General features: G+C 37.0%; 1 protein-coding gene across 4 annotated transcripts in view; it reads left to right on the top strand.

Annotated features, from left to right (window-relative positions):
* Nucleotides 1-22,609, top strand: part of COL9A1 (collagen type IX alpha 1 chain) — a 46,855-nt gene that overhangs the window by 19,009 nt on the left and 5,237 nt on the right. For 3 of the 4 annotated variants that reach the window (XM_079332234.1, XM_079332236.1, XM_079332235.1), the window contains 15 exons: nucleotides 377-430; nucleotides 1,123-1,176; nucleotides 1,351-1,404; nucleotides 1,512-1,565; nucleotides 1,779-1,832; nucleotides 2,950-2,994; nucleotides 3,807-3,860; nucleotides 3,955-4,008; nucleotides 11,480-11,533; nucleotides 12,287-12,358; nucleotides 16,203-16,238; nucleotides 16,341-16,385; nucleotides 18,072-18,104; nucleotides 20,657-20,803; nucleotides 21,968-22,022. In XM_079332234.1, the coding sequence (XP_079188360.1) occupies nucleotides 377-430; nucleotides 1,123-1,176; nucleotides 1,351-1,404; nucleotides 1,512-1,565; nucleotides 1,779-1,832; nucleotides 2,950-2,994; nucleotides 3,807-3,860; nucleotides 3,955-4,008; nucleotides 11,480-11,533; nucleotides 12,287-12,358; nucleotides 16,203-16,238; nucleotides 16,341-16,385; nucleotides 18,072-18,104; nucleotides 20,657-20,803; nucleotides 21,968-22,022 (865 nt within the window). Of the gene's footprint in view, nucleotides 1-376; nucleotides 431-1,122; nucleotides 1,177-1,350; nucleotides 1,405-1,511; nucleotides 1,566-1,778; nucleotides 1,833-2,949; nucleotides 2,995-3,806; nucleotides 3,861-3,954; nucleotides 4,009-11,479; nucleotides 11,534-12,286; nucleotides 12,359-16,202; nucleotides 16,239-16,340; nucleotides 16,386-18,071; nucleotides 18,105-18,688; nucleotides 18,827-20,656; nucleotides 20,804-21,967; nucleotides 22,023-22,609 lie in introns of those variants that run through there. The other variant, XM_079332237.1, reaches the window with a different exon arrangement.

Below are 22,609 nucleotides of genomic sequence, written 5' to 3'. Positions count from 1 at the left end.
GTGATGTATGTGATAAAAATAGCAGCACTACACTTGATTTCTCTGCATATTTTGATGTTATTCTGTTATATGGTGAAGGATATAGTATATTTAAAGAAGACACAGATATTTTTGAAGCAGCATGTAAAGGTCTATCTCCTTCTTAGATTTTTTTTCAGAGAATGATCTGAATGTTTCTTTTGGACTGATATTTTTTTCATATTCAAATATATTAGCATTCATATCTCCATTAAGAAAAACCAAAATAAATGAAGAAAATTGATTGCCTTTTTTAAAAATTGGAGTGTCTGTGGAGACTTTGTAGCTCCAAGCTAAGCAGGAGGACATGTACTGCTCCAGCAGTTCACTTTAGTCTCTTGTGTTATTTGTTTTGTAGGGAGCTCGTGGTCTTGATGGTGATCCTGGTCCCCAAGGTCTTCCTGGTGCACCTGTAAGTAGAGTGTAGGTTATCCAAACACTTCCCCGTTAGAGAAACTTTGTGGCTGTGAATCAAAAAAGCCTCTGATTAATCCAATTCTATTGATTCCCCACAGTGAATAAATGATATTACAGTGATATCAAGTCAGTAATGCCTTAATGTTCCCAAAGAATTTGAGGTAGATGAACCCATTTTAACTTCTCAGTATGTTATGGTTTCCTCTTCCTTCGGGGTTCTACTGTGCATTAGGGTGGCTTCAAATTTTTCAGCTGTCAAACTGGAACAAAACCTGTACAGGGCGGTTTGTGCAATTTTTGTTGGAATTTTTTATTGTGTGTGTGTGTTTTATTTGTTTGGGGTGTTTGGTTGGTTAGTTAGTTGGGTTTTTTTTCTCAAATTGTTCCTGGTTCTCTTCTTCCATAGTTGGAATTTGTGCCTGGAATAGCCAGTAACCCTGTGTTAAACAAACAAGTGTAACATTGTTTGCTTAGACTCCTGAAATCTTAGATGATGGCTTGAGCTGTGTTTTTTAAAATATGTTTGTCAGCTGCAGTTTTAAGAAACTTCATTTCTAAATATAGGGTGATTTTGAGATGTCTATTTTCACCAATTGTGAATTGTACTTGTTGATTTTCTGAGAGTTTTAGCTATAAAGCACAAGGAAGTTTATTCTGGTTTTATTTCTAAAATATTTTTTTCTGTAGGGGGATCAAGGACAGAGAGGTCCACTAGGAGAGACAGGTCCAAAGGGAGAAAGGGTGAGCACAAACAAATTTTTACTCTTGTTGACTTGCAAACATTAATGGCATATAAACAGTGCATAACTGGTACTTTCAAAATAAAGTGTGTCTGAATGAGTATACCTTGACATTCTTTTAATGTAATTTTTCATTGTCTTTAGACTAATTTTTAAATATTGTTATTATTCTCAGGGTCCTCAAGGTACAAGAGGAATAAATGGCCTCCCTGGGCCTAAAGGAGAGCCTGTATGTATATTTAATTTCTTTATTTGCTTCATTCAATGTTACTTTGTATATTAGTGCTTGGGCAAAATATTTTCAATGTCACAATAATTTTTTTTTCTTTTTTCAAGGGCTTACCAGGAGTTGATGGCCGTGAAGGGATTCCTGGAATGCCTGGAGCTAAAGTAAGGCACAGTTGGCATATTTCTGAGCTTTGGAAGTGCCCTAGATTTGATCATTAGTTTGTGGCTGCTGCTCATGGCTTTATGCATATTATTGGGGTAATTGAATTAACAATTCTGTACTACAGATCCAAAAGTATGTCAACTCAATGTTCCAGAAATAAATTCTTCCCTCATGTTTGATTTGCATAAATTGCAACTTAAAATGTTTTACAGGGTGAACCAGGAAAACCTGGAGCTCCAGGTGATGCAGGGCTCCAGGGATTGCCAGTAAGTATCAAGATTTTTACCTTTGAAAGGTAGGCTCAGTTCAAATCATAGAAAAGCTGTGTATAGGTTGATTTGCCTCTATGTTGGAGTAACTCTAGTGAAAATCTAAGCAAAAGGCTCAGGGAAGTGTATGTGTAATGTAAGGGAAAATTGTGCTATGTCTATGCAAACCTTTGCACTAAAGTCTAGATCTCCTTATAATGCCATTGTGAGGAGCTTGGCCTCACAAAACATTTGTGGCCAGCATGTGACTTTCCTTGTGTTCCTCCCTCCTGAGACCCTGTGGTGTGACCCCATAGCTGGGGCTGGGACAAACTATTCCCAAGCTGAGCAGGAAAGGCTGAGCTGCCAGTCTGACACACCTTCCATGAACAATCACCCTTTGATACTCTGCTGGCTCACATCTGGAATGCATCACGCCCCTGCTTCTTTCTGTGGGTGGGTTGGAGGTCTCCAGTGTATCCCCTCTGGGGAACTCACAGGGAATCTCTAGTGCTTTATGGGCTCTTTCAGACAATAATCCTTGTGCATTAACTAAGTTTAAAAACTGTACAAATTGTCAAAAGCTAAATAGAAACCTCTTTAAAACACTTGGCTGTAGGAGTAATAAAACACTGCTATCGGAGTAATTGCTGTGAGGAACAGTGAAAGACATGTTTTAAAACAGAACTGGACATACATTTGTAATACTAAGTGAAGTCTTAAGCTTGGAACACAATTTTCTAGAAGTGTACTTGCTGTGAGCTGTTGCAGAGGTGAGGAGGGAATGAAAAATGTCCAAAGGTATCTGTTAAACTCTGCACCTACAGTCTCAGCATAGTGGGACTAGGCATATTAGGCATGTATTTCTAGTCTAAGACAGAAAAAGTCACAAGTCCTCTCTTATTTATGCTTCTTTTGCAATTCAAAAGTAAGAATAATGCTCTTTATCTGTTACTTTGTAAATAGAAAAAAATTCAAGCTTGGTCCCTTATTGAATACAAGTGCTACAATATCAAGTAAAAGGATTTGAAATACTCAAGCATGAGAAAAGATATATGCACCTTTTTTTTTTTTTTTAAACACCATTTCAAATCCCCTTAACAACAAATAAATGCCAATCCTTTTTTTCCTCCAGGGTTTCCCAGGCTCTCCAGGTATGAAAGGTATTCCTGGCCCAAAGGTAAAACATCTTGAGTATTGTCTTTCCCATCTAAGCCCAAATAAAATGCTAAAGTTTCTAAAGTAATGAATGAAACTGTACTAACCTTCTCTTGTATTAAGAGACAAGCCTTAGGCTGAAGGAATTAAATACAATTTTTAATCAACTTTGGCCTGTGCCTTTTCATGATTCTTGTGCTATATGACATGGTTTTCCTTATTCTAGGCATTGTATACTACCTAAACCCAGACATGTTATTTTAAATTTTTGGAAATCATTGCTAGAGGAAGCCTTTGTAAGCAGGACATGCCTGCCTTACTGCATCTTGAATGATCTTGTAATAAGAATAGTATTTATAGCCACCCTAAGATGATGGAATCACAGAGGTTATCATCTCTATTTAGGGAGCAACAAATTGCAGCATCAATTCCAATTTAGTTTAAAAAATTGTTGTAAGATTGAGACTGTGGAATGTTTCAGATAATGATGTTTGAGTTTAGCTGTAAGTAATTGAAAAAGAAAACTAGACTGACATGATTTTTGTCTGAAATTGCATGAAGTGATATTGCCTTCTGTGATTTGATAGCAGCAATCAAATCTATTTGGGAATTGTCAGCACATAAAAAGCAAAGGAACTGAAATCTGACTTAAAATTAGAAAGGTTAGGTCAAAGTTAAAAGAACAGCAAAAATAAGGCAGAAGTTAAAAATTTAACACAGGCTGATATTGTTTAAACCTTATTGCTTTCCTTATTTTAATTTTTTTTTTTTTATATTTTAAAATGGAAGAACAAGCCATTGCCTCAGCTAATATTTTCATCCTCTGCCCAACAGGGTAATAGAGGTCGTCCTGGGGTGCCAGGGTTAATGGGAAATTCTGGTAAACAGGTAAAACTATTAATCTTATACAAAAGATCTAGAAAAGCATGTAAAAAAATCCCTTTTCAAATCTGTTCAATTTCAAATTTGTTCCCCAAAACAGGGTCAGCAGGGCCCAGAGGGAGAAGCAGGTCCAACAGGACCCCAGGGGCCACCAGTAAGTATGGAATAAATTTCTAATTGAAGCTATGTAAATTTGCAGTGTCTCAAGATAGGGTTGCTGAAGGTAGCCACAAGGTAAAATTATTATTTATCATAAATTCTAATTTTTGAGTTAAATACTGGTTCTTTACCTTCTGTACCAAGAGGATGTGCATCATCACATCGAGCAATACGGTCCTTTGTATGTCCAGTAATGTCCTATGATTGTTTTTGGCTTTGGTGAAAAGTTAAATTTTTAACCTTTGTTTATATTCTTCTTGTCTTTGTGTTTAAGTATGCTGAGTAAAAGCTAAACCAGAAGGAATAAGTGTGGCTTGTGAGAAAAACCAGGAATGACACTCCTGTTTTTCCACTGCAGCAGTCTGGTTGGCATTACTAACATAGATATAGTGGTGTGAAGAATGGCATTTATCTTTCATTGGAAACACTGCTCTTGCAATTTCTTTCCCTGAAGATTTTCCTTAACACTAGAAAGATTTGGAAGATTGGAGAAATTGTTTCTGGGCAGGTAGCTTGCTGCAGGAAATAAATCTGCTAAGAAAAGTAAACTGATATATTTTTCAAGGCTCAGTTTTGAAGACAAAGGACAACTGGATACTGGAGAGTGTTGGGTGCTGCTTTTTGATTCTCTCCAGAGGGGAACTGACATGGTTTGAAGCTGCATAAGGCTGATCTAATTTCCCTTTGCTGTCAATCCCTCTGGATGGAGAGGGATGAGATGATCAGTGATTTGAAGAAAATTTTCTTGTTCAAATATTCACTCTGATGACATTAACCAGGGTCTGTAAGCAATTGCTTTTTCAGGCTTCCCCTCTTGCCACTGATACCCTGGGAATGATTTCCTGGAATTTTCTGAGCTTCTTCTATAATACAATGATTCAGGTTTTGCTCATGCAGTTGCAGGGTTATTCTCATACAAGGTTTAGTGAGATACTGTCTGTGATATATTTGTAAGGGTCAGGAATATCTTCTCTGAATTCACTCCTAAGCATACACCAGCAGTCAGATAAATAACAGATTCTATTTTCTTCTGGTTTTTTTTCTGTGGTTTATGTTATCAGGTGCTAGATATATTAATTCATGAGAGATCATGTTTATTTTGGACAGTCTTAGCATTGCTGCTGTGTCCTGAGGATGATACAAAAGGGGATTATAAGAGCATTTACTAGGGTGGGGTACAGGTATCTTCAGCCTCCCAAACATCCAGCTTGCAAGAAAGTTTTTGTTTTGTCTTTATTTTTGTTCTTTGTGTTTGAAAGTGTTGGGTACACTCAAAACAATTTTCAGCCCTGTTCTTAGGCTGATACTGTACACTTGTGACAGGAGCAAGAATTATAATTTAATCAGACCACAGTAATTGCCCACTCTGATAATGCACTGTAATCTGCTGAACTATTCTTTTAATCCTTTCAATGTGAACATGAATTTACAAAATCAGCAGTCCGTAGAACAGGGGTTGACACACAAGGTTAATTATTAGTAACCCTGTAGATGGACAGAAATACTTAAAGCAGATTAAATACAGTGATTTTTCCTTTTATCACTCTACAGTCCCACAAGTCATCTGGATTCCTTGGCTTTATTTTCTCTGTGTTTACAAAGTGCATTCATCTTGGAAAACACGTAAACATTAGAACCTATGCATAGAAGGAAAACTTTTGGTCAATACAACATGGAGAAAGAAAGTAAATTATTGATCATGAAGTAAGTTTGTACATCCAGCAGTAAGCTACTTCTCATCTGTAGTTCCCTTAAAGCTATAAGGAGCCTTAGATAATAACTGTGTTGGCTCCCATCAGCTTGAGACTAGAGGCAGCATATGACTGGAATAACTTTCTACTTTTTTTTTTTTTTTTTTTTTTTTTTTTTTTTTTTTTTTTTTTTTTTTTTTTTTTTTTTTTTTTTTTTTTTTGAGGAGGAGGAGGAGCACTATACATCTACACAGAAAAGAGGCATGATGAGAGCTTTTTTGTTTAGGAAGGACACAGTGTTGAACTACTGAACTTGAGAGCTTTAGTCTAAGCTGAGTCAATATTTATTTCCAGAGCAGAATAAAGAATGTTTTCTTTTTCTTCTGCACCGTGTACATGTAGCAGATGCATTTGAACTTCAGCTTTTAGGATTCTGCCCTTCCATTTCTAGGGAAAAAAAAAAAAAAATCTGCTGGTTAAATAATTCTACTTGGCATGATTTTCAAACTTCTAAAACTAGACAATTTGACAATAAGTTGAGAAAAGCAATTATAATTAAATTATAATTGTTCTAAAGAGAATTTATCTTTTTTTTTTCCTTTCTTCTTCCCTACTTTGAAAATTTCTCACAGTTTTAATGCTTATTTTAGACCAAAGTTGCATAACCAAACACTTTGAAAGCCTGAGGAATTTATGGTTGCTATTCAATTATTTTTCTTGGCCTATTTAATTTTATTTTGAATTATTCACTTTATAACTCACTTTAGTTCTTTTCTTTCTCCTTTACCCCTTTGTTCCATTTTATTCTTGCTATAGAAGACTCAGAAGTAGGGAGGAGTTGGGACTTTTCCTTGCAGAAGGAAAAAAAATCTTGATGTTTTACAGGATATGGGGAATTTCAGTCCCCTAATACATTTGTTGCACAGCAACAGCCACATGAAATCCTCTTCACTCCCCTGTTTCACTTACCCCAGTTCTTTGCTTTGCAACTGGGTGAGACAGCATGGCTGGTAGCTCCAGGAGGACCAGATCTCCAGAGGAAAGGGTCTGTGCATGTCTGTGGGGAGATAACAGGGCTGAACCTGCTAATGTGGCCAGCAGGCTGGTATTTGCATTAGGGAAAACCTACATGCCTGCATTTGGGTTATATTTAAGAGTCACAGGGCTTTTCAGCTTTATCTACTTGCAAAAGACGTTTTTTGAGAAAAATGTTTTCACACCTGCTGGTGTGTAGTTTTTTGAAAAGTTGCACAAGGGAGCACTATCATCAGTGGCTCTGTGGGACAAATAATATTTTTGTACTGTTTGCCAAATAACTTGTAGAAATAACTTGCCAAATAACTTGTGGAATCCTCTGTCTCTCTCATAAACCATGTTATTTCAGTGCATTTTATGTTAATCAGCTGTTGGAATGTAGTTGGAAGGATATTGTTACTAAACAGCAGATTCGAATTTTTGCCATTTTTGTGTGTAAATATTTAGAGTTTCACAGGGAAGATACTCAATATTTGAAAACAAGATTACTAGCTCTAGTTAAAAACTCATGGCAAACATATGTGTTAGGAGACTAATTTTCTTCACCTCTGACAAATATCCCTAGGAGAAACTTGCTTTAAAAACTATAATTTTAGTCTATTATTGCTTTTCCTTAAAAAAAACTTCAACTGGCATCTAAGTGGGTAAGGGAAGGAAAAGCCCTTTTGCAATTCATGCATCCAGTAAACTGAAAAACAACTGGAACATTTGGAAATTTTGCCTTTTTATTTCTAAGTGGAATATAATCTCCACCCCACTCTAATTGTTTTGTTGGTTAACTTTGTTTGCTTCACATTTTTCTAACCAATTCAAGTAATTACCAAACTCATTTGTGATTTAAACCTTTCTAAGTCAGCCATCATGGCAGGTGGGCCAAAGGAAGGAATTCTCAAATGTGGGAGTGTCATTCCTAATCAGTGGAATTTAGTCATGCTCCCTAAGCTGCTTAACCACTTTCTTTCATATTTGCTGAGATTTAGTAATCTAATTTAGTTTCTGCAGAAAATACTGACCCCTGCATGTGCTTTTTCATCCCTTGCTTTTCTTCAACTATTTAACCTATAAACTGCTAACATTTTGAAAGCCTGTATTGCACCCTGTGGTTTTGCAGAGAGCTTGTAATATTGAAATAATCACTTAAAGTGCAAGATGTGTCTAGCAAATTGAGCAAACTAGATGCATGTGCAGGCCAGCATTCGTATGTGTTGCTGCAATATGTTTTTGTGATTAGAAGGTAATACATATTTTCCCAACATTAGCAACACAGCCTAAATATACAGCTGCCTAAGATTTGGTACCATAACCCCTCTCAGAGAATTCTGAGGGGCCCTGGTCAATTGAGCTGACTTCCTCTCTGGAAGTGCCTTTGTCTCAATGTGAAGAGGAAACCTGGAGAGTAACTTAGATTTAGCACTCAAATGTCACACAACCTACAGTTAGAGGAGAATGCTGTTTTCAGCATCTTATGTTACTTTCAGCACAATAATTTTCTGGTCTTTATACATATTTCTGTCCTAGCTATGCTGAAATGTAACTTTGGTTACCCTAAGTAGTTCAGTTATAGTTACCAAAATGTAGCTTTTCTACCGTATTCATTTTACCTGACAGCAGCTGAAATAATGTGTCACTTTCTGTAGTTGATAATGGTAGGATGAAATGTCCTTGTGTCAGTCTATATGCTATGTTTAGGAATTAGTGGACTTGTTTTTTGTATATAATTTGGGTAAAAAACGGATTAGTTATGGAGCTAGAGTACCAAAGCTGTCCTGGGCTTCAGCTAACACTGTAGACAGAGTCAGAATGAAAAGTCTCTGCCCTCTAGACTTGGCCACAGTATAAAGAGAGTGATAGTTAGTGAGTTGTTGCTTCTGCCCAAAAGTGGCATAGTTAAGAGGAGGGAACATTTCATGTTACATCTACCTCTTACCATTATCCTGAGCAGTACAATTTAATTATGACTCTGGCAAAGTTGCAAAGTTACGTATAAAATCTCAGAGAAACTTACTTGTATATTTACTCCTCTATCAAATACTAGTTTACATAGTTGGATGCTTTTCAATACTGTATTGAGGGTCAAAGAGTCTTGTTGATGCTTCTGTGGATAAATTCTTGAACTTAAATGAGTACTTCCTCTGAGATTTTGCACGACAAAAATTTGGTAAGTTTAAGTCTCATGAGTATATAATTTAAATTGCATTTTTCAAAATTGCATTTTACAAAAATCTTTGAATATGAAGTTTTAAAAAATCCAAAATGTACTTTGTTCTTCTTTATTCCACACAGATTTAATTCTCTATGGCAGTCCTATGATATATATATTTAATAATATATAACAAATTACTTATAATTAATAACAATTTTTTAAAGTAGCAGTGGGTTGTTATAGTATATGACGTGGATTACCTCTCAAGTGATTCTAATTAGTGTTTCAATTATCTGGGCAACTAAGTGAGATGCAAATTACCTAGGATGTATTCACATTGTTATTGTTGTTCATCGATTGATGAACAAGAAATCAATGAGCCTGTGAAACTTTCTTAGCATGTGAATGCATTCTATAACTGTTGGTGAGAATTCTACAAAAGCATCAAGTCTTCAAAATTTCAGTGAGGATGAAAACCATTCTAGACAACCTAAAGGAAGGTCAGCTGTAAATCCTGTAAGGTCTTAATGTATATTGCATTAAAAGGCTGAATAGAAAAGATGTGTGAGAAAGACATGAAATCTTTAAATGTATAGAGCAGCTTACTGTATAACCTACTCTAGGGCCATTTCAGTCTGGTATAACTTGGAGGAAGTTGTGCCTTCCAGGGCTGGGATTCCTCATTCTTTGGGTTCCAGTTTCTCCCTTACTTGCTAAAACACCACTGCAAATCTTGCAGTGGTGGCCCAGACTTTGAAAAAATTTGTCCTTGCGGAGGACATGTCAATGTTTACAGGAAATACTATGCATTTATAGTCCAGTCTTCTGTAAATTAACCTCCTCCTTTAACTCCTTAGAAAAGCATTGTGTTTGATAAAGTGCCTCTGGTGTGCATTTGAAGTAAAATGGAAATTTTTTTTTCTTGACTTTTGTGTGACCAGCAGAACTTTTGATGTGCTTAACAGGTTTATAATAAGATTTTAACTCTCTGATTATACTGCTTTTGTTTCATGTATAGCAATGAGTGTTATGAAAATGATATGAAGACAAGTTTCTAATGTTGATCATAATTTTAGTCTTCATTTTTCTTGCATCAGAAATGTAGCACTATTCCAGGTCAGAGATATAGTTCAGAATTTTGTAATTAAATTAAATTTTAATGCATTTTTTGGGTTGTAAGATGAAGGTGAGTTAGGGGACATTTTTCCTTCTTTTTTTTCCTTTTTTTTCCAACATAAAAAGCTTCTAGAAATTGTGCAAAGTGCTTTAAAGTAATAGTTATTTTAACACCATAGGATATTTTGAAGGAAATTACTTGAAAAGTCTGTTTATATTTGCTTCTGTGATCTCTCCAGGATGCCTAATTATTTCTTGAATTGTAGAGTTAGCTTTCCTAAGCTTGTGTGAGAAGTTGTCACTGCATTTATGACATAGTGTAAAAGGCCCTGCCATCTCCTTTTATTCAGTATGTCACAACATTTCACAATATTGTTCTTGTTATGGAAAAAAAATTCCTGTATTTAAAATTATCCATTGCAGACAGCACTAGAATGCTAAGATCTGTTTTTATCTGAAATTTTCTGTTATTATATAATAGTTTATCAACTTGCATAATTAATAACTTCGATTCTTGACATGTTATGTTCTTAAATGTTACTGTAAATATCTTCCTTTTATTGCAAATAGCACTTATATGGTCACACAGTGAATTTAAGAAGAATTTAAATGAGATCTAGGCTTGTGTTGGGAAATTGTTTGAATTTATCAGTCCAGGGATATGTCTGTTCATGTGGGAATAAAACTTATTGAGTATAAAACTTATTGAGCTGGTCTAAAAAGTTTAATCATAATAGACAAAATACTTTAAAGAAAGATACTTTAGCTCAAAAATTGTTTAAAATCTTTGCAAGTTTGGCTAAATGTCAAATTTATCCAGGGCAGGAATTCAAATGACTGCTTTAAGAAATAGAGTGGTAATACTAATGTGAATATCTGAATGGATAAACATGTCTGAAGTGAAGCTATAAAAATCCAGTAAAGCACATATTTATGCTTATCACTATTATAAATGATGATTTTTTAAATTTACCTGCCCTATAACACTCTAGACTTATTTTAAAGCTGAATGAGTTTGTTAAGCATTACTTCTGCATTCACTTTTCACATTTGTGCATTTGAGATAAGGTGCTTTAAATATGTGATCATATAGGAGCTCAGGTAATGAAACTAATCAAATTTAGTAAAATTAAGTGTGCCTGCTAGAGTTGTCTTAGGGAAGTGAATGTGTTTGTAACTCTCAGGTGTGATCTCATGAAGGGAGAACTTCATTTTGCTTAATCACTCAGCAAAATTATTAACTTGAATCATTTAATGCTGAAGAAAGGTTATATGCCATTGTTAACTAGAGGTGTTTACTCAGAAAGTTTCACTGGTTTAAATGCATATGGTATTTTTGTACTATGAAAAAGAAGTTTCTATTAAATCCAATGGCTAAGTAGTGTAAGTCACTTAACATTAAGGTTAAAAAATCATACTTTATTTCCAGATCACAGGAAGAATTCCAGGAAATAATGTTGTCCCTCTATTTCTGCTTCCAGGGTAGCAGAGGGGAGACAGGTCCTGCAGGTCCTCCAGGTTTACCAGGGAAGTTGGTAAGCAGTTTATTTTCATATTCAGTGCTACAGTTTACTTTCAAGGAGTTATAGCATTATCTGGAACTACACTTATCCATTTATCCATGCAGTGAACTAAAAATAACATTGAAATAAGTGGTGGTTCAGTTTCTTTTTCAGTCCTCTATGACTATGCTAATATTAGAAAATGCTGTTTTAAATTTCATGGAGATGTGCATGATATTTTGTTCTGCTTGATAAACCCATAAATCTGATGACATTCCAAGCTGAGTTGCACACTCCTGTGTGGGTTCCTGGGAACAGGAGCAGTGAGGGACCAGCTTTCTGCTAACAGCTACATGAAACTAATGAATGGAGCACATTATGAATGCCACCTTTCACTAGAGCTCCAGCAATATTTACACAGAATCATCAGAAGCATAGCTAGGGAGGTCTTGGCTGAAAGAGCCTACTGTTGCAGAGGAATGTGCAAATGGCAGAGTGCAAGATCTTGGGAAGTATTTTTAAGAGAACCAGTCTGTCGTTGAGGGACTGGGGGGTAGAAAACTCTGTAAGTCATTTCTGCTGTGATTATCAGCAATAAATTCATAATAAGACTCTGTTTAAAGTTCTGTATTTTAGATCAGCCCAATTTGAATCAGGTAATCCTCTTTCACCAGGCTAAGTGTGTTCTGGGAGTAAGGTTCTGCCCCATCTGCTTCAGGGCATGAGCCTTAGTTGTTCGTTCTAAATGAGATTGGCTAAGTTTACATTCTTGACTTATTTTCACAGGGTCCTGTGGGTAACATTGGGCTTCCTGGACTGCCTGGTCCTCCAGGCCTTCCTGGAGGTAAAGGTGACCGGGTAAGAAATACATTCCTGCATGCAGTTTGATGTCAGGAGAAAACACCATAGGTTGAGCACTGTTTTCCCATGAATTAATGTCTGTTTTCTTTTTTGTAGTAGATATTTTAACTGCTTGAAAGTGGTGCTCTCTGTGCCCACTAACTACTTGTAGCTCATAAAGCTGTACAGGAGAAGTCTTGACAATGTCACTTAAGGGACTGAAATAAGATTACTGGTGTCAACATTATTTTGATTTTTTTAAGTTTGAATAATTTAAAGACCTAAATCATTGACACAGCCAGATAGGAAATGGTCAGTTAGGGTCTGTGATCATTACAGAGCTTTGCAATTTCAACCCTCACCTACAGTAGTAGTGATGCCTTTTACACATGTCTTAGGACCTGCTATGGAAATGCTCATGCTAATGCAGCTATTGATATAATGCAGCTGTTAAGACACCTATGCACACATACAGAATTACAGGATATAAGTACTTCTAGTATTTTGCTGAGAGGGAAGGATTGGGCCTTAGGAGCCTCACACAACTGCAGAGTATATCTTGCTTTGCTGAATATATGTTAGTGATGACAGTACATAAAGCCAGAGATGTTTCTTATCTTCTCTTGGCTATAGGAGACTGCAAAGAATGGAATTAACTTGGCAAACTTCTGATATACTTGATAAAAGAATATTGAGTTTTCCACTGTGTCTTCCTGACTTGAGGCATGTCTACATCAGTATTAAATGAATCACACTTTTGAAATGCCTCATACATCCTCCTGACAGCCAGGGACTGTTAGTCAGACACAGATATAACTGCTGTAGAATGCCTTAGCTGAGCAGAGGAATTCTGCCCCTGGTATGCTCCCAGCATGCATTATAGGGTTTCTGGATAGGGTTTGTTGTTTGTTTTTGGCAACATAAGTTTGTTTGGTTTTTTATAAAAGCTATTCAGGTACTTAAAAGCAGTCTTCTAAGTCTTTGGTGTTGTTGAGGTATTTTTTTCATGTTTGTCTGGTTTTCTTTTAATGCTGAGATCAGGACACATGTTTCTAGTCAAATGTAAGTATTAACATAAAGTAGTCTATTTTAATTAGATTGGTTATGATTCATATGATTCAGGAAGCAAAACCTAACATTTGTTGCAGTGCTGACAGCCTCCATCCAAAGGTGCTTGATTTTCCTCATTTGCCATATAAATGGTCTGGATCTCTCTGGTGAAAAGTAGAATGTAGATGCTGTAAATAGACCTAGAGAGATTCAGGCTACAGCCAGGGGGTTTCTGAGTATCTAACTGGGAGATGACAGTAACTTATGCCTAGACCATTTTTAAAAATCTGAAGTCAGTTTAATGCTCTGGGCAAATACCTGAAAGTCCAAAGTGCTATGCTAGGAATAATTTAATCCTATGACTGGTTTTTAGCTCTCCATTTGCATCCTTGATTCATATTTTATTTTCCAGTTGCATAGAGGTTGGAGTGACTTTTCTGGGGCAGGCTTAGCATGGCTGCAGCCTTACCAGCAGCACTGACTTGCAGTATCTCTTCCAAATCACAAGCCTGGAGAGCAGCGTGCCACTCTATCCTTCCTTTTCCCTTCAGCTTTTGCAACTGCATCAGTCTTACACAAACAACCTTCTCAGGCTGGAAATAGGTGTCTCTGTAGCCTGTTAACCCCAGTCTTTGGGTCAACCCCTGCTAGGAGTAAGTTCTAGGCTGAAGTAACCTTTCCTCCCATTTTGATTTCAAAACTTCATGGGTTTGTACACAGGGATCCTATAAAGTTCTGTTGTATAGCTGTATCTGTATGGTAAGAGTTGATGTCAATAGCAGCCAGGAGCCAGTAGAGTTCATTAATTTGATATATCACTACTCATTTTTGATCCCAAAGCTGTTAAATATTGTGCATATTAGTTGGCATCTTGTCTACATTCAGGTGATGACCATTTAAAAGATACCACCAGAATTATTTTTACTGAAGGAATATGTAAAAGTGAGAGGGGACAAAATTCAATGGATATAATAATGATTGAATGATACAAGTACAGTATTGTGTGCTAACTGCAGGGTCAGCTTTCCCATTTCCAAGCCCACTTGAACCAATCCTCACCATGTCACCCGTGCCTGGGTGGGTTTTCAGGCTGGAAAAGGAGGTCACAGCCTAGGTCTTTGTTTCCTCTGGAGCCTGAACCAGACTGCCACTAGTTTGGGTGAGGAGCTGTGAGCATGAGGCACACACTGATGTAGTCTGGCAGAGAGAGCAGGACAAAGCAAATAAGAACAGTGGCTTCAGTGAGTGTTATGGGGTGGATAATGGCCAAACCCCCAGCATTCACCACTTGGGCTGTTTCTGATGCACATATTTTGGATTGGTTTCATACATGGGTTCTGTCTATTTAGTCAGTTAAACAGCACCAAGTGCCAGACCTTGGCACTGCAACATGATCCTTTGTCCTACTAAGTAGTTAAAGTAGCCCTTGGTACAGTTTTGGATCATGCTGACAGGCATTTTTGCAAATGGTTCTTGAGTATGATTTGAGAGGGATTTTTGCTAAATAGACAGGCAGTATGTCAAGGAAAGCAAGTATTTCCATAATATGACATCTTGCCTTATTGCCTCCACTGCAATTTTTGGATTCAATGTAGAACAGATTCCAATAGTTTCAGTTGTGATTTTTATATTTGCTTATACAAATATTGCAGGATAAGGCTCACAAAAGCCATAGATTGTTTTGTGTCAACCTTCTCTATTGGCAGTTTTATTGCTCTAAAGAAGAGTAAGGGGAGAAAAAGAACCCCCAAAACCATGTTAGTTTGGAAACCAATGTCTTTTTTGTGTAATTGGGAAACCTTAACAAGGCACAATGTTGAGAACACTTCTGACAAAGTAGTTTCAGTGTTGTTGGACAAGGTTGGAATGTTAAATAGTTCTCTCATTTATACTTCTTAGCTTTGTGCATAATTTAGTATTAACTCTTCATCATCAAGAACATGAGAACATGTCAGAATTCATTAAATTTGTAAAAGCTACACCAGTCTGTGTGCCTATATCTTATGTGAATTAAATGGATCTCTGAAATGGGAGAGAAACTGGTGCATCTCTGTCTGTTTTACAAAAGCAGGATTATCATGCAGAGTTACAGTTAGTTTGGAATGCGTATCTTTGAACATGTACAGACTGCAAAGAATATTAAAATGATGGTGTGACTGGTTTTCCAACATAATATAAATATGAAAATATTTTCCTAAATTATATACTGTTCTACAAACTTAATAATTTTGCTCTAGAAAAAAATTGCGTATGTTTGAAATTAATTATGTCATTAATTTATTTATCTTTGTTTCCTGCCTGTCCATATGGGTACGTTTTGTTAGAGGATTCTAAGATGAAACATAATCTAATTTCTTTTTAAAAAGAATATTAACTTTAAAATACAACCTCTTCAGCTTTTACTACAACAATCAAAATTCTAGACACAGGTTTGCTAAAAAGACATTGAGAATTAAACAGCGTGCAGAACAAGATTGTGACTTTATTTGTGGATGTCTCTGTTTTTCCCACGTTAGCAGGGCTAGTATAGCCTACAGCAATATGGAATATATAATATGCTAGATAAAGTGATACATTTACTGGATTTATTTACTTGTAGCTTCTAACCAATTCTCAGAGCAGACCTGTAGTGGCTGCAAGAGCATTTGTCATGTAGTAAGATTTAAGTGTTTTCATTGTCATTCTTAAAAATTTGCAGCTTTAAAGGTCTCTTGCATGAATGTGAAATTTAGGATCAAATTACATTTAGTGTGCTTTAACTTTAAAATTCTGAAGACTTATTTCTTAAAATTTTTAATCTCTAACCTTTTAGGGTTCGGTGGGTGAACCAGGACCTAAGGGTGAACAAGTAAGTTGTATTAGAGATCATGGGACTTTACAATCACAGTATCAAATGTCACATAATGCTGACTAAATCTGAAGGCTGACAGTATGTCTTTCTTTGATATAGGGTGCACCTGGACCAGAAGGAGATGGAGGAGAAAAGGGTGACTTAGTAAGGCACTTTTTTTTCCTCTTTATTTGATATAGTATTATGTTGTTGTTGTACATTAATGATATAAAGTGTTGTTGGAGTGCTTCAAGCATTATGTTTTCATCATTGAAAGGCACATTTCACTTTTGTAACAAATGGCCCTTGCAGAGAACCTTTCTATTTGCCTAATTACTCTATTCCTGCTGTTTGGAAAGCACTGAAACATACAGGTTCTGTTAGGTGTACAATATAGTACAGACTGCCTTGTCTGTGCTTGTATGTAGGTACATATAGAAGAGTGTTTATATATAAAAATATACATAAACATGCATACACAGGCACATTGATTCTTGGTGTTTGAGTCAGTGAGGATGAGCAAGTATTTTAAGTCAGGTGAAACAGGAGGAGAGTTAATAAATATCATTAATGACTCACGCTTAAATGAAATATTTTTATTGACTTTCTCTTTGGAAATATGATTTGCAATGATTTGCATACACATAAATATGTATATATATATATGTGTGTATATATATATATATATATATATGCTGGAATATGGCATGTTGTAAATTGACAGGGATAATGCCTAGGTCATGTGCCCTTGGGTAAAGAGGGTTTGTTTCCCTGCCAAAAGAGAAACCCACTGGTCCAGTGGCTCCCATGGGGCCTCATCCAGCACAGCCAGAACTGATCTTTCTTAAAGGAAGTAAACTGCTCACTATTCAAAGAATGCTAGCCAGGTTGTATGCTGGAAATCAGTGGTTTTTTCCCACAGGCAGCAATTTTGAAAGCCTTAGTGAGCTAGATGCCCAGTAACTGAGCATTACAATCCCTCTGCAGATTCCCAGGAAACAATATGATGGGTTAAGCATGCTGCCAGCTAGTCTGATTTTAAATGGATAACAGTTATTTCTATTTCAATTGTGACATATTCATTAACAGACAGGCCTTTGACTGAAAACCAATTATTTCACCAACGACATTTAGGAACCCAGAAAGTACAGTTTACAGAAATTACTCAGAGTTGCTTCGGTGTTTTCATGCTAATCTATTTCACAGCTGATTACAATATTTTGAAAGTTTTTTGGTTTTTTTCCAGTTGAGAGGAAAACCTAAAAATTCCTGAATAGTGAGATTGCTATTCTCACTCAGGTGATGGAGGGATTTTGGTATTGTTGAAGGCAGGAGAACAATTCCTGGAAATAGGAATTTGTAGAGGTTTGACTTCTTCACAGAACTTTAGGTAGTTTAGAACTGTTGCAATTTTTCAGTACTAATACAGCACCGATATTCATAGTTCCATCAGCTTTGTAGAAACTAGAAAATCTTGGTCAAAATGAAACTTCTTCTAAAGGTTTCCAAGAAATCATCTATCACCATATATTGTCCTGTGTTTGAGAGGTTAGAACCATGTGTCTAAGTCCAAGAGAAGCAATACAAAACCAATTATAACAAACATGCTTTCTCATTTGCACCTTACAGAAAAGTTTTAGAGAAAGGAATTTTACAAAACCCACTCAAAATAAAGGTTTTAGTCTCAAAGAAATTGCAATTATTTGTGGTGCAAAAATCAACTTTTTTTCATAAATAAACTTGAATATATGGAATTTCTTTTTATATTGAAAAAACATAGTGTCACATTTACAGCATTTGTAATATCTGTGGTAAGGAACTTTTTTCTAATATAGTTTGTCTTCTTTTTAGGGTGACGTGGGATTACCAGGAGCAAAGGGAGCTGTAAGTATAATGAATATCATTGTTACAGAAATACAGAGATCTAGTAGATCATATGGATGGTTTCCTGATTTAAGGAAAGAAAACTGCAAATAACAACCTGAACTCTTTATAGCAGTTCAATTGAATGAGTTCTAGCAGCTTTTCTTGTGTTTAAATTTTGAATACAATATTAATATTAAAGTTAATATTAAAATTAATTAGCTTTGAAAAGGAATTAGTTTCCTGGATTCTAACTCCATAAAAGGGAAGCATCATTCAGCAGGAGTTTTCTGGCCAACAAAGTTTTTTTTTAAAAAGAAAATGAATGCACCCTTTGTACAGTAGGTGTTGGATAGAAAGGAGGCTCAGTACAGTGGCTGCATGTCACTGTTAAAAAGCTGGCTGCAGGACTGTGATGTCTGTGAAATTAGAAGTATTTATGGCCCAGCTTCCTTTATTTTACTTTTATTGTGCTTTAATCTTACTTTAATTTTTATTTTGTTTTGTTTTATTGCAAAATGATAGCTTTGATGTGGAAGGTAAGCAGAATCTAGTGTGTCACATAAAAAAATAAATGGACAACTGAATCCATTCTATTATTTCAGGATCATTGAAGAGTTGGATTGTTACAGCATCTGACAGTATGAGCTGTGATACTAAAATACCTATGGGGAACTGAGGCTGAGCATAACAAAAATTCCTGTGCTTGTGTAATAAGTGTCTGGGTAACTTTTGGGCTAAGCAAATCCAAGCTAAAAAGTGTGTGCTGCTGATGAAGATCCTACAGGAAGGCCATGAGGAAGAGATAGAAGAGAAATCCATCATTTTATCCACCTAGTTTTTTCAAATTCACTTGTCTTGATGAGAGCCTAGAGTGCTTATCATCCCAGTGAGTACCCTCACAGGAATGGGCAATCTGTCTGAGAACCTGATAACTCACCAGGCTGGGGAAGAAAGGAATAATGGCTTCCCAGTTGTGTAGTCCATACAAGCAATTGTTCTGTCTTATTGTATCTATGGAAGCATGTTCTTTGGGTTTTGTTCTGACAGGGACAGCCCTCAGCTGTCTGGGATGCAGCACAGCTGGAATCAAAATGGTTCCACCTTGTGGATTTAACTGATACCACAGCTGAGTATTTTTTCCCTCCACTAGATTTGGGAAGTCTTGAGTATGTAGGAGTTTTTTTTCCTGCTTGTTTTGTTTTGGTTTTTTCTCCCCATGGATTTTGTTTTCTTCTTTTGCATGTTATTACTTTCTGTGTTATTACTACTATTGATTCATGGGTATAAATTAACTTGTATTGAAAGCAGCTGTGTTGGTTTGACCTTGACAGGACATCAGATAGATGTATACCAAAACCATGCTGCCAGTCCCTTTCTCAACTGGCCAAGGAAGAGAAAATGCAGCAAAAAGCTCAGTGCCCAGTGTCACAGCCAAACCAGACTTGGGGAAATTAATTGATTTGTTACCAATCGGAGTCAGATTGGAATAATGGGAAGTCAGACAAAAGGGGAGCACCTCCTCCTCCTGCTTCTGCACTGACCTGGGTGTCTGCAGAGCAGTTGATTTCACATAACCTCACCCTGCTCTACTCTGGCTGCAATTATTTTTGGGCAATAATTTTTTCCTCCTTAAATATGTTATCCCAGATGCTTTACTAACATCACCAATTGGTTTGGCATTGGCCAGCAGGTCTGTCTCAGAGCTGGCTGGTGTTGGCTCTGTTGGACATGGGGAAGCTTTTGGCATCTTCTTAGAGAAGCCACCCCTGTGGATTCCCTGCTACCAGAACATTACCACTGAAACCAAATACAATAATTCAGAGGTGTCTGCTGGCATAGGTTTCCCTTTGCATGATATTTTATAACTCTTAGTAAATTTACAGGAGCAGAAGCTATAGCTTTGTTTACTCAGTGTACTCAAGTGGGCTACTGACACAATCCCATCAATCCCTTCATTCCCCAGGGTCAGGAATATCTTTCTACCCCTTTCCTGAGTGAAGTAAGGCATCACTGCATCTGTTCAGGCAGTTTGCCAATGTCAGTTGACAGTTGACAGGTGTGAGGATGTTCCTTCCCCTCTGCCAGCAAACTCCAGCATAGGCACTAGAACTAGCTCTGGCTCTGATGGTAAACAAAGCAAAGATGTGTGTTCCCAAACAGCCTGGGGCCACACAGTAGAGGCTCACATCGTAGGACTCTCTATAGGAAGGCATTTGGAACAAGAAGGGAACTGGAATTTTCATAGCTTAAAGTCTAGAAATGTTCCATGTTGATATACATGAGGGCAGAGAGCCATCTTGAGCATGTCAGTATTAGTTCTGATTTACTTATTTTGACAGAATAGATTATTTTTCTACTTCTCCCCTGGAAGTGAAGAGTACAGACCTCATAAAAACCAACTACTGACTCCTTAGCATCTACAGTTGCTTATTAAAAAAAAATAATATTGAACAACTGCATTTCAGCACTCATTTCTTTGCATTTGTCAATAGCTGCTGTCACCAATTTGATGTGCCAGAATGAGTCTCTCACTAGTACAGAGTCCATTAAGTTCCTCTCTTTGTTTGCAGGTTGGTAATCCTGGAGACCCCGGTTCCCGCGGGCCGGAGGGGATTCGGGGGCTGCCTGGCATGGAAGGGCCACGAGGCTCTCCTGGACCACGAGGCTTGCAGGGTGAGCAGGGTGCCCCAGGCCTGCCTGGCAGTGAAGGTCCAGCTGTAAGTACTGTTCTCACCTAATTGGCATCTTTTGAATCTTTATCTCTCACTCATACCACTCCTGCTTTTGCATGTGCACACACCAAACTGAAGTTCCACAGCAGTCTGAAGTACAGAGTGCCTCTCATGGGATACAGGCGTACACCAGAGCAATCTTGGGTTCTACAAGATCTGCATCCTTGGGGCCCAGCTACATCCTTATGGCCCAGCTACATCCTTTCAGTTCAGCTCTATTTTCTTATGCCCACCACCTCTAGTGTGCATGAAACCAAACCATGTTTGATACAAGGCTGCATCACTCACAGACTTTACCTTGCTAGTGAAGCTGACAGCAGCTGAAATAGTTGTATTTGCAGGAACTGCAACACCTTTTAGTGGCTTGTGGATTGGTTTTGGTTGGGATTCAGTTAACTTTCTTTATAGTGGTTTGTATGGGGTTATGTTTGGGATTTGTGCTGAAAATAATCTTTATAGCATGCTGATGGGAGCAGGAAAAAGGGGAATGGTTTCAAAGTGAAGGAGCATAGTTTTAGATTAGATATTAGGAGGAAATTCTTCACTAGAAAAATGGAGTTCAAGTTCAAGAGAAGTTGTGGGTGCTCCATCCCTGGAAGGGTTCAAGGTCAGGTTAAAAGGAGCCCTGAGAAGGGGGGGCTGTAACCAGATAGTTTCAAAGGTCCCTTTCAACCCAAGCCATTCTGTGATGCTTCATTACTCCTGAACACTGCATAGAATCAAAGCCTCTCCTGCTCCTTACACTGCACCACCAGTGAGTAGGTTGGAGGTGCACAAAAAATTGGGAGGGTGCACAGCTGGGAGAGCTGGCCATAACTGACCAAAGGGATATCCCATACCATATGGCATCATGCTCAGCCATGTAACCAGAGCAAATTTGTGAGAGTGGTGAGCAATTGCTTTCATTTGTATCACTTGCATTATCATTGTCTTTTTTAATATTTTATTTTCTTCTTCCTCTTCCCCTTATTCCTACCCCTTCTTCTACTTCTTCTTACTCTCCATTTGTTAAACTTCTTTTCCTTTCCCTGTTCCACAAGTGTGGGCTGTGGGTGTGAGCAGCTGTGTGGTGTTTTGCCAGCTGGGGTTAAACTGTGACAACTGTTTAGGGTGACATCAACTGTTTTATTTATTTTTTTTTTTCCCTAGGGAAAAGAACCAAGCGATCAGCACATTAAGCAGGTTTGCATGAGAGTCATGCAAGGTAAATAGGCTAAAAAATATTTGATGTTTCTTGTGCATTTAAATTGGGATAATCTATTTCTGTGGAGGCAACCAAGATTTCCACATGCTTACCCAGAGCAAATTGCATGTGGACACAGTATGAGGAAGCCTCTTATATATATATATATATATATATATATATATATATATATATATATATATATATATATATATATTTGTATTTTGTAGCCTCATTGAACTGCTTGTTGATTCCACATTACTGCTGTGGTAAGCAGGCCATAGAGCAGAGCAGTTGTGTGAAATACATACATTATGTATTCAAATCACTTGCTATGTTTACCTACATAAAAGTACAAGCTTCACTGAAAGTTTTTCAGCCTTTTGTGTGCACTATTAGATTTTAGCAAACAAAATGTGCAAAATAGGTGAAAAGAAGAAGAATGCAGAGAGAGGTTTCTGGAGATAACATACCTTAAAATTAAAGCAATCCAGAGGTACTCTAAATTAACCCTAATTTGCTGAGTTCTTGAGACACACACTGAAGCCTGAAGCTTTTCTAATATGGTTGGGTGCAAGGAATTTACTGAGTTGAGAAATTTATGCTGC

The sequence above is a fragment of the Erithacus rubecula genome (assembly GCF_903797595.1).
Source record: "Erithacus rubecula genome assembly, chromosome: 2".
Classification (NCBI taxonomy): domain Eukaryota; kingdom Metazoa; phylum Chordata; class Aves; order Passeriformes; family Muscicapidae; genus Erithacus; species Erithacus rubecula.
Note: the sequence above shows the minus strand (reverse complement) of the source record. Positions and strands in the feature narration are given on the sequence as shown.